Source organism: Oryx dammah, unplaced genomic scaffold (genome assembly GCF_014754425.2).
Source record: "Oryx dammah isolate SB20612 unplaced genomic scaffold, SCBI_Odam_1.1 HiC_scaffold_7, whole genome shotgun sequence".
Lineage (NCBI taxonomy): Eukaryota > Metazoa > Chordata > Mammalia > Artiodactyla > Bovidae > Oryx > Oryx dammah.
The window spans coordinates 18061355-18073816 of NW_024070191.1; the positions used below are offsets into that span (position 1 = coordinate 18061355).

The following is a 12462-nucleotide window of genomic DNA, read 5'->3' on the forward strand; positions in this document are numbered from 1 at the left end:
GAACACCACAGACAGAAAGAATGAAAGAAGTCTGGTTGAGGGAACAGGAGAAAAGGACAGGCTTGTAGAACTCCAGTTAGAATTTGAAGTGTGCTCCCCACAAAGTTTCATTACTTAGAGAAGTTGGGATCCTGAGCTCTGTAAATAATCAGTCACTTAATCATCATACATTTATTATATACCATCATTATGTCAGGCATTGCACCAGCAATTGCAGATACAATAATTACAACATAGACATGACCCCTGTCTTGAGAGGATTTATAGATTAAGGAAGGCAAACTTCAAACAAATAATAAATAACTGAATAATTATATGTACAAACAACTAACAAGAAGTACAGGATAGCTGAGAACTGAATAACAGGGACCAAACTTGGTTTATACAGTTGTAAGTCAGAGAAGGCTTCTCTAAAGAGGACATAAGTTAAGCTGAACTCTCAGGAGTTACATATGCAAGGACAAGCATGAGAAAGAACATCCCATGTATAGGAAGCCAGTGAGTAGGAATACTGAGGCAAAAAAAGTGGGGCATTGTGGAGGAACTGCTTTAAAGGGAATGACTGAGGGGGTGTGATAAGCAATAATGCCTTCCAGAGAGAAAATCAGAAGCAATCTGGTTTCTAAGCAGAGCCTTCTGAGCAACAGTGGAGAATTCTGGACTTGACTGTAGGAATAATGGGAAATCACTGAAAAGATACTAAGCAGGGAAGCGAGAGCATAGGTAAAGAAAAAAAGAAATCTGCAGACCAGGTTCTGGGGCATCCCACAGATAGAGGTCAGTTGAGAAACAGAAACCAACAGAGGACACTGAATACACTTGTCCAGTGAGGAATATAAGAACCAAAAAAGACTGATATTCCAGAAACAAAGTGAAGTGCTCCAGTGGTGAAGACATGACAATGGAATTGGGCATTTGAGGTGAAAAAAGAGAAGAGGTCAAAAAAACCATGAAAAACCAGAATACTGGAAAAATTGTTTTTGTGGCCATTGCAATCAGTAAGAATATTGACAGGAATCATGTTTAAAAGAGCGATAGTGAGCCAGATGGGGAAAATCTTCAAAGGGCGAGGAAAAGCCAGAGCCACCAGGGCCTACAGATGATCTTGAAGGATGGCCCCAGCTTCCAAGTCCAGTCAAATAACTGTGAGTATTCAGGGTGTCAGTAATATGAGGTTGACCATATAAAACTGTTGACAGTCAACTACTCATTAACCTACAAACACTGCAGGCAGATTCTTTACCAACTGAGCCACCAGGGAAGCCCATATAAAATTGCCAATTCTGCAATTTCATGATTCAATCCAATATAACTGCATATATATAATATACACGGTAGACTACATACGTGAATTGTGGTTGACCTCATAAGATGGTAGCTATTTACGTTAGTAGTATTTTCTTTTTCAGTTGTGACCTACCTTTGATTAGGAATTCCTATTCTACTGCATGTGTATCTTTTTCTTTTAATTGGAGGATAATTCCTTTACAATGTTGTGTTGGTTTCTGCCATACAACAACGTGAATCAGCCATAAATGTACATATATCCACTTCCCTCTTGAGCCTCTCTCCCACCCCCAACCCCCATCCCATCCCTCTAGGTCATCACAGAGCACTGGGCTGAGCTCCCTGTGTTATACAGCAACTTCCCTCTAGGTATCTATTTTACACATGGTAATGGATATATTTCGATGCTACTCTCTCAATACATCCCACCCTCTCCTTCCCCCACCTCTGTGCACAAGTCCATTCTCTACATCTATGCCTCTATTTCTGCCCTGCATGCATGTATAGCTTTAACAACTCATACTGATCTGCTCGGTACTTTTAGTAGGTCATTTAGTACTTCTTATACATATGTTACTATAATTGCTACTGCTGACTTATGTTGTCATTTCAGGGTGAGAATCATCCTTTTCACCTTTCCTGGTTGGGAAATAATTGAGAAATACACACAGGCATCAGGTGAGAATCAACATCAGCTTTACTACTGATTAAGCTGGAAAAGAGAAAACTGCTGGGACCTGAGGCCAAGATGGGGCAACAACTCCTCCTCTGGAATGAATTTATGCACTCAGTCATTTGACAAATGCAAACTGCTTCCCAGGGACACAATTTCTAACATGACAGGGAGTAAACCAAGGGCAGGGTAGGCTAGGTTGGGAGGTGGAAGATGCAAGTATGTACAAAAGCCTCCATTTTTAAATTACTTTCTCTTAGTGTCTCCCAGAGCCAGCCTTTCATGATGCTTTCTTCAGAGTCTTCACAGCCATTGTGTCAACACTACACTTTTAAAAATTTGTTGGATAGGTGCCAATTTTGGAAGACATAGTCAAAGGCAGCAACTACTTTCCCTTCTGCTCTTGTCAGTAGGGCTGACCACTATGGGCAGACAGATCTGAATGAGAGAGCTAGAGAAGCCAGGCCACACACATGCAATGACCCATCCAGCTATCTACCAGTTAGATAAGTTACCCTTCCTCTAGGGAAACATGTTAAAGGGACAGGGGAGAAAGGTGAAAATCTTCTCTTCTAAAACATCTAATGGTTTTGTAAGGCCTAAAGCTTATACAATTTGGATGGTCCTCTTTAAGGAAACATATCCAAAATTACAAGTGTAAAATTAGGTAGAAAGTTTGGAAGATGCCTGAGCAAGTGGAGACCTTTAAACCTAAGTGTTATAGCTTTGTAAATATATAGCTTCATAAATTCTCCTCTGCTCTTGAGAAGGTAGACAAACCTATTTCTATGTGTATAGCAGTTAAGGTGCTATCAGGTACAACAATTCAACTTGCAAGCAAACCAACCTGAACTGGCTTAAATGATAAACAAGAGTAGTGGCTCATAGTAACAAAGAGTCCAGTTGTTGGACAGGCTCTGTGGTTGGTTGATCTAGTTGCTTAACAATGCCATAATGACCCAGTTTCTTTCCATCTCTCCTCTGATGTCCACAGTATCTATTCATCCGTAAACAGCTCACTTCAAGTTTAGAGCATGAATGCCAGTAACAGTGGAGACTAACAGCTTACTCTTTCCTGTTAGAAGAAAAAAGACAATTGCCTCAATCATAGAGCAAAAGCTCTGAGATTCAAACCATGACCTACTGAATTCAGGAGTCTGAGTGACTCAGGCCAAAACCAAGCACGGGGGCAAGAGGACTACGATAACCTTAAAATATCAGGCCAACAAGGGACTACCTCGAGATGGGACTAAGGATGAAGCTATGGCTCATCCAAGCCACACGGCTGCTGCATGATGAAGGAGTGGAACTGAGGTTGGTGAAACAGCCACAATATTCAACCAGAGGGTTGAGCATGGAATAAGCAAAATCTATTGTTGTTTTATAAGACAGTCACTTTGTTTAACTTTTCCCTTCCATCTTCATTTTTTCTCTCCCATAAGACTGAATTCCTCTCCCATAGGCCAGGGCAGAAATTATTTTTTTGCTAGTCACCCAGCATGTAGAGTAAGTGCTTAGTGTTTATTGACAGAATAAATGAATTTACCACAAATTTGAGAAACAACTGGTTGGAAGCATTGAATAGGAAATTAGAATGGTTTACTTTGGCCACCTGATGCGAAGAACTGACTCATTTGAAAAAACCCTGATGCTGGGAAAGATTGAAGACAGGAGGAGAAGGGGACAAAAGAGGATGAGATGGTTGGAACGGACATGAGTTTGAGTGAACTCCGGGAGTTGGTGATGGACAGGGAGGCCTGGCGTGCTGCAGTCCGTGGGATGGCAAAGAGTCAGACATAACTGAGCGACTGAACTGAATTGAACTGATGTAAAATGGAACTATGCAGGAAAATGAAGTCAGAACAACAACAAAAGATGTATTTAAGGATTAGTGATTTGAACTGAATTGACGATTTTCAGGTCTGAAGGACTTTCCCGGTGTAAGAATCCACCTTCCAGTGCAGGGGATGCAGGTTGGATCCCTGGTCTGGGAGCAAAGATCCTGCATGCCTTGGGGCAACTACACCCACGAGCCACAAATACTGAGCCAGTGGGGTCCGGAGCATGCAAGTTGCAACTAGAGGCTCCCACGTGCCACATCTAAGATGCAACACAGCCAAATAAATAACTAAAAATGATAAAAATTCTAAGGTCAGAACCATATGTCTTATCAAAGAAAGCAGAAAGAGACAGAAGGACTTTTTTGTAAAGTGACTTCAGATTCTCACATGCCTGTGGTGTCAGGGGCTCAACAAGACACCAAAAACGTTTCACAGAGAAACAGAAAGGTAAGTGCAAAGTGAGGGATAATTAAGATAACTATTTGACTTTGATATTATATGTGGGGACAATTAGATCAAATGGGAGCACTTATAGTTTTGTAATAGAATAAAATATCATTATACCTTTGAGTCAAAGGTAATAATTTGACATGTTTTTCTATATAAAAGCAAAACATATAAAGCAAATAATCTTATTTAGTGTGATAAAGAAAACTGCTGGAGGGAAGGAATCATGTAACAATATTGTACAACTTCTCATTTCCATCTGTTTCATCTTTCTTTAGATTTCTTCCTGAAAATATGGACAAAAATCAAAGCTTTGAAACTCAGATTACATTTTAGATATACTGTCTTGTTTTAAAATTAATTAAGCAACTCATTGGTAAATACTTCTGGTAAAATGTTTTTGCTTTTTTTTTTAATGGAACGTTATTTCCATATTTCTTGCTTTTTTAGTGCAAACCTTTGAATATTCAGCTTTATTAAATCAAGTCATACCTGTTCTGGATAATGTGTGATAGATTTCATTCAGGATTGGGTGGTTAAGCTGCAATGATTTTAAATCAAGTCTCCACCTCAGGAACCCAGGAATGTTAGGTAGGAGATAAGAAAAAGTCCACAGCTTGCCAAGAACTTCAGCTATTCTGATAAACAATTCGATTACTGATGCTGACTCTTCATACTAAACAGGTTATCCAAGTCTTATCCTTGATGCTTGCTATGTAGATAATATCTGAACCACCCTTTCCAACATAATCATTGGTACACTTAAATACCATTTCTATGAATATGTCTGTGTGCCATAAAGCACAGTGAAGTTTCATATGGCTGCATAATTTGCCTTGGTCTTCCTTCTGTATCTAGTACTGAAAAATCGAGTAGGCTAAGAAAAAAGATGTAGATATAATTTTTAAAATGCATAAAATGGCATAATTTTAGGGAACTTTATTTAAATTTTGTCTGAAAACAGAAGCAAAGGTATATAATAGAGTATTGAGAGTTAAACGCAAAGTTATATGAAAATCGTGTCTAAGAATATTATGCCAATTGACATAAATTGTCTGCATAAAGATTCTGATTTTGCCAGACCATCTAACGAGCCATTAACATCCTCTTGTAAGGGAAAAAGAAATGTGTTTGGTGATGTGTTTTTTAAGTATTTATTTATTTGGCTGTGCTGGGTCTTAGTCGCATCATGTGAGATCTTTCATTGTCACACAGTCTTAGTTGCTTCATGGCATGTGGGATCTTAGTTCCCCACATTACAGGGCAGATTCTTAACTACTGGACCACCAGGGAAGTCCCTGGTCATGTTTAAAGTGCTCTCAGTAGTATTTAAGATAAATGATCTTGAAGAATGTGGAGAAAAGGAAACCCTCGTACACTGTTCATGGGGATGTAAATTGTTGAAGCCACTGTGGAAAACAATATGGCAGTTTCTCCAAAAACTAAAAATAGAGTAGTTCTATTTTTAGGTCATTATTGTATGACCTAGTTTTAAAGAGCCTCTTGATGAAAGTGAAAGACGAGAGGGAAAAAGTTGGTTTACTAAGATCATGGCATCTGGTTCCATCACTTCATGGCAAATAGATGGAGAAACAGTGACAGACTTTATTTTCTCGGGCTCCAAAATCACTGTAGATGGTGACTGTAGCCATGAAATTAAAAGACGCTTGCTCCTTGGAAAAAAAGCTGCAACCAACCTAGACAGCATATTAAAAAGCAGACATTATTTTGCCAACAAAGGTCCATCTAATCAAAGCTATGGTTTTTCCAGTGGTCATGTATGGATGTGAGAGCTGGACTATAAAGAAAGTTGTGCGGCTAAGAATCGATGCTTTTGAACTGGAGAAGACTCTTGAGAGTCCCTTGAACTGCAAGTAGATCCAACCAGTCCATCCTAAAGGAAATTAGTCCTGAATATTCATTGGAAGGACTGATGTTGAAGCTGAAACTCCAATACTTTGGCAACCTGATGGGAAGAACTGACTCATTTGAAAAGACCTTGATGCTGGGAAAGACTGAAGGCAGGAGGAGAAGGGGATGACAGAGGATGAAATGGTTGGGTGGCATCACCGACTCAATGGACATGAGTCTGAGTAAACTCCGGGAATTGGCGATGGACAGGGAGGCCTGGCATGCTACATCAGTCCATGGGGTCACAAAGATTCAGACACAACTGAGTGACTGAAGTGAACTGATATGACCTAGAAATTCCACTTCTGGGTATATATCCAAAAAACAGAAATGGAAAAGATACATGCACTCCTATCTTTATAGCATCATCATTTACCAAGGTATTGAAGAAACCTAAGTGTCTATCAGGATGAATAGATAAAGAAGTGAAGTGAAGTCACTCAGTCGTGTCTGACTCTTGGCGACCCCATGGACTGATGCCTAACAGGCTCCTCTGTCCATGGGATTTTCCAGGCAATAGTACTGGAGTGGATTGCCATTTCCTTCTATCAGGATGAATAGATAAAGAAGTAGTGGTATATAAATATATACAATGGAATACTACCCAGCCATACAAAAGAAGGAAATTTTGCCATTTGTAGTAAAATGGATGGACTTGGAAAGCATAGTGAAATAATATAGGGAAATACAAAATACTGTATGCTATCACTCATATTGTGGAATCTGAAAAATAAAACAAACTAGTTAACAAACAAAAAAGAAGTAGATTCAAAGATATTGAAAACAAACTAGTGGTTACCAGTTGGGAAGAAGTGAAAGGGGAGGGGCAATAATGCAATTATATGAAATCATGTATGTGTAATTTTTGAAAATTATAAAGCACCACAGAATTTAAAGAATCTTTTATTTGATAAAAAAAAATTTTTTTAAAAGATGAATGATCAAGGCCAGTGCAGTCTGTGCTCAGGGTGAGCATGTTCAGGGTGGCATTTCCTGTTCTTGTCCCTGTGCCGCTGCAGCCGGGTCTTGCCTGCCACAGCCCAACAATGGCTTCAATTAGGAAGAGCTACAGAAAGATCTAGAAGAGCTGAAAGTGCTGCTGGAAAAAGCCACCAGAAAAAGAGTATCTGATCCCCTCACAGCTGAAAAACCCAAGATTGAGACAGAACTAAAAAACAAGATGCAGCAGAAATCACAGAAGTAAGCAAAACTTTTAGAAAACGAAAAGCTAGCTGCTGTGGTTGCTCTTATTAAAACAGCATATACAGTGAAATTCAGTAATTATGGATGGGATCAGTCAGACAAGTGTATGAAAATCTACATTAACTTCACTGGAGTTCATTAAGTGCCCACTGAGAACGTGCAGGTACATTTCACAGAGAGGTCATTTGATCTTTCGGTAAAAATTTAAATGGGAAGAGTTACTCCATGATTTTGAACAATCTCTTGAAACCCATCTCTGTGGAAGGCAGTTCAAAAAAGGTCAAGACAGATACAGTTCTTATCTACATAAAGAAAGCAGAAAACACACAGTGAAACTACCTGACTCAGGTTGAAAAAAACACAAAGAGAAAGATTAGACTTCCTATGACATTGAAACAGATCCTAGTGAGGAATGAATGAACGTTCTAAAGAAAATTTACAGAGATGGAGATGATATGAAGTGAACCATTAATAAAGCCTCAGTGGAATCAAGAGAGAAGTAAGCCAAAGAAGATACAGAATTCTGAAACCTGAAAGTCTTTTTGCAAACTGTGATGTGGAAATAAAATGTTTCCAATAAGGAAATGCAGTGAGCGGTAAGCGGCACAAATAAACGTGACATGTAACTACTTACATGGCCTTCTTCTAAGTAAAGGCAATGAATTCTCCATTTCCTACTGGAGGATTTATTTAAATAGTGGTTTAGTCACTAAGTTGTGTCTGACTCTTGCAACCCCATGGACTGTAGGCTGCCAGGCTCCTCTGTCCATGGGATTCTCCAGGTGAGAATACACCTGTGGGTTGCCATTTCCTTCTCCAGAGGATCTTCCTGACCCAGGAATCGAACCCAGGTCTCCTGCAATACAGGCAGATTCTTTACCAACTGAGCTATAAGGTAAGCCCCTGATTTAAATAAAATATGATTGTTAAGCACTTCCTCCAAAGATGGTTTCCTTAGTAACTGGGTCATTTTATTCAAGAAAAGAGTAATATATTCTAATGTGAAATGTAAAAAGTCTTGCCTAATAAAAATGCCACATTATGTGTATTATTATTCGGCTAGGAGGTAGAAAACTAAAGTTACTACTGCTTGCCTTTGAGTTCCTGACATCGGCTCCCACCAAGAATAAGTAAAAATAAAACCTGAATTTTTGCGCTCCCACCAAGAATAAGTAAAAATAAAACCTGAATTTTTGCATAAAATGCAAAAAAAAGATGATTTCAAATCAAATAGCCATTTATATAAAAGATGGGAATCCTCTACTTTTTTTCTCTTTTTTTATAGACTTATTCTAAGGTCCAAGATAAATCAACCTATTTACACATTTGCACAGAGTGAAGCCCAGGTCTTCATAATAGGTCCTTATGACCTATATAATCTGCCCTACCCACCAGACCTCTCAGACTTCATCCACTTTTTTAACCCCTCTTCCTTCTGCTCCACCCACACTGACTTCCTTGCTATAGCCAAACATACCAGGCACATTGTTAACCCTTTGCTCCGGCTGCTCCCTCTGCCTGAAATATTCTTCCCTAGCTATCCACAAAAATAACTCCTCACCTCCTTCAAATCTCTGCTCAAATATCACTTTCTCAATAATGCTTTTCTTGTCCCTGTATGCTAACTCACTTCAGTCCTGTCAGACTCTGTGCAACCCTATGGACTGTAGACCACCAGGCTCCTATGTCCAGGGAATTTTCCAGGCCAGAATACTGGAGTCAGTTGCCATTTCCTACTCCAAGAGAGCTTCCTAACCCAGGGATCAAACCTGTGTCTCTTAAGGTCTCCTGCATTGGCAGGTGGATTCTTTACCACTAGCACTACCTGGGAAGCCCCTGTCCTGTCCATTCTACTTAAATTGTGACTCTTCCTACTCTCAACCCACTCCATCCCCACCACTCTGCTTTTTCTCTGTAACGTTTATTACCTTCTAACATCCTATGTAGGGGCTTCCCAGGTGACTCTGGTAAAAAAATCCACGTGCCAATGCAGGAGAGGTGGGTTTAATCCCTGGGTCAGGAAGATCCCCTGGAGAAGGAAATGGCAACCCACTCCAATATTCTTGCCTGGAGAATTCCATGGACAGAGGAGCCAGATGGGCTATAATCCATAGGGTCACAAAGAGTCGGACATGACTTGGCAACTGAACAAAAACAACATCCTATGTACATTTCCTTGGGTTTGATGTTTATTGTCCATTTCTCATCTAGAATGTAAGCCTTATGAGGGAGGAGCCTTATGTCTTTTTTATTCTCAGCTTATCCTGTGTCTGGAGAAATGACTGGCACACTGCAGGTGGACAGTAATATTGTTTGAATTAATGAACATCTCTATGATCTTCTTTCCTAGAATGTTGACATTCACTCTTGCCATCTCCTGTTTGACCACTTCCAATTTGCCTTGATTCATGGACCTAACATTCCAGGTTCCTATGCAATATTGTTCTTTACAGCATCAGACCTTGCTTCTATCACTGTTAGAACTGGACATGGAACAACAGACTGGTTCCAAATAGGAGAAGAAGTATGTCAAGGCTGTATATTGTCACCCTGCTTATTTAACTTATATGCAGAGTACATCATGAGAAATGCTGGGCTGGAAGAAGCACAAGCTAGAATCAAGATTGCTGGGAGAAATATCAATAACCTCAGATATGCAGATGACACCACCCGTATGGCAGAAAGTGAAGAGGAACTAAAAAGCCTCTTGATGAAAGTGAGAGTGAAAAGGTTGGCTTAAAGCTCAACATTCAGAAAACAAAGATCATGGCATCTGGTCCCATCACTTCATGGGAAATACATGGGCAAACAGTGGGAACAGTGTCAGATTTTATTTTGGGGGGCCCCAAAATCACTGCAGATGGTGATTGCAGCCATGAAATTAAAAGACGCTTACTCCTTGGAAGGAAAATTATGACCAACCTAGATAGCATATTCAAAAGCAGAGACATTACTTTGCCAACAAAGGTCTGTCTAGTCAGGGCTATGGTTTTTCCAGTAGTCATGTATGGATGTGAAAGTTCGACTGTGAAAAAAGCAGAGTGCTGAAGAATTGATGCTTTTGAACTGTGGTGTTGGAGAAGACTCTTGAGAGTCCCTTGGACTGCAAGGAGATCCAACCAGTCCATTCTAAAGGAGATCAGTCCTAGGTGTTCTTTGGAAGGACTGATGCTAAAGCTGAAACTCCAATACTTTAGCCACCTGATGCGAAGAGTTGACTCATCATTGGAAAAGACTCTGATGCTGGGAGGGATTGGGGGCAGGAGGAGAAGAGGACGACAGAGGGTGAGATGGCTGGATGGCATCACTGACTCGACGGACGTGAGTCTGAGTGAACTCCAGGAGTTGGTGATGGACAGGGAGGCCTGGCGAGCTGCGATTCATGGGGTCGCAAAGAGTCGGACATGACTGAGCGACTGAAATGAACTGAACTGAACTGAACTGATGATCTTCTTGCTCATTGTTGAATCAGGAACTACTTTAATCATGTGATATGTTTCAAAAGTCAAACTTCTCTCATCAGAGAGAGGAATCCTGTCATCTACCACCAAAAAAAAAAAAAGAAAGAAAAGGAAAAACTGGAATAAATGTTCCCACATGTCAAATTCTCATTTCCCAATCTCCAACAAAATCATTGATTTTTTCTAACAAAGTAATACAAATGGGTAAAACTGCAATTTAAAACTTACATAAGAAAAAAATATATATATGAAGATTTTAGTGACAGTATTCTGATTTTGCTGAAGCATTAAAAAAAAAAAATGCCAGTTGGAAGTCAAAAAGGTTCAATCAGAAAGTGGAACCGAGAGCTCAGGATTTCCTATTGAACTTATATGGCTAAGATGGTAAAGAATCTGCCTGCAATGAGGGAGACCTGGGTTCCCTTCCTGGGTCGAGAAGATCCCCTGGAGGACAGGGCAACCCACTCCTGTATTCTTGCCTGGAAAATCCCACGGACAGAGGAGCCTCGCAGACTATAGTCCACCGGGTCGCAAAGAGCTGGACACGGCTGAGCGACCAACACTTAACACTTTATCCGACTAGGACAACAGTGTCCAAACACCGCACGCATGCCAAGCAAATACACCTGTAAAGCTGTTTTCTAGGCGCAGGCTAAAACAGACTGCCCGCTACCATCCACCCAGGTCCACCTGGGCTGTGCCAACCTGCGTCCTCTCACTGCAGCAGGTGAAGGTACACAAGTGCTTCACTCCACGGAAGGAAGTTTCTCGGTCCTACCTGGGCATTCCACCTGTTGTCTCAGTGCGAGTAAACCGAAGCCTAAATTCTGTGGTTTGTCAGTTCGGAGGCGAAAGCCTAAATTCACAGCCTGGAGCATCCGTGAGAATTAACTATGCCCCGCTCCTGGCCCCTGACAGCCGTCGGGTGACCCCACGGTCAGGACCAATAACCTCACTCACTTCGGGCCCTGCTCTCCTCAGAGGGCAAAGACCGGTCGCTGTCGCCGGCTACGCCGCGTTTTGAGACTCTCGTGACTTGTGCCCATCTCATAGACATTTGGTACCGAGCGGCCCGAGTGCAGACCTCGCCCTGGGCCATACGGGAACAGTGCGTGGCTGCACCGGCGGGAAGAGGGGAGATGGTTCCGACCCTCAGGCTCTGAGGAGGGCGCGGCCCTCTGTGAGGGACAGCGAGGGCAGGAAAGTTCCACAGCCGCACCCGCCGGGGCGGGGCTTAGGGCGGGAGCTCGGGCTGGGTGCAACCACTGCCCGCGGTGCGGGGGGTGCGACGAACACCACGGTCCTAACTCGAGCGCTCACCCTCCATCCTGGGGGTTTGTTCTTCGTCTCGGAAGACTCCCTCGTCCCGCCGCGTCACTGAAAAGCCAAGTTCTCTCCTTACTGCCCTCACCCCGGTGCCCATCTCCCCCCGCCCACACCTCGAGTGGCGCGGTCCGGCTGTCAGGTCACGTGGCAGAGGGGGCGTGGCCTGCTTGGCCCTCAGGTAGTGCCTCGAGCGGCCTCCTCAGGAGTCCTTTGCAGCACTATGGTGGCTGGAAGGATGCTAGGCTGGAGTCGTCTAACCTTCATCTTGCTGAGCGGGATCGTCACCTGCTTGGTGGCGCAGCAGGTGCCGCCG

The 12462-nt window shown here is 41.9% G+C and overlaps 1 protein-coding gene and 1 pseudogene across 1 annotated transcript in view; both read left to right on the forward strand.

Moving 5' to 3' along the window:
* The first annotated feature begins 7324 nt into the window (after nucleotides 1-7324).
* LOC120865765 lies at nucleotides 7325-7889 on the forward strand (annotated as a pseudogene).
* Nucleotides 7890-12073: 4184 nt separating this feature from the next.
* Nucleotides 12074-12462, forward strand: part of ASAH1 (N-acylsphingosine amidohydrolase 1) — a 28907-nt gene continuing 28518 nt past the window's right edge. The window contains exon 1 of the mRNA XM_040243120.1: nucleotides 12074-12462. Coding sequence (XP_040099054.1) covers nucleotides 12370-12462 — 93 coding nt within the window. The 5' untranslated portion in view covers nucleotides 12074-12369.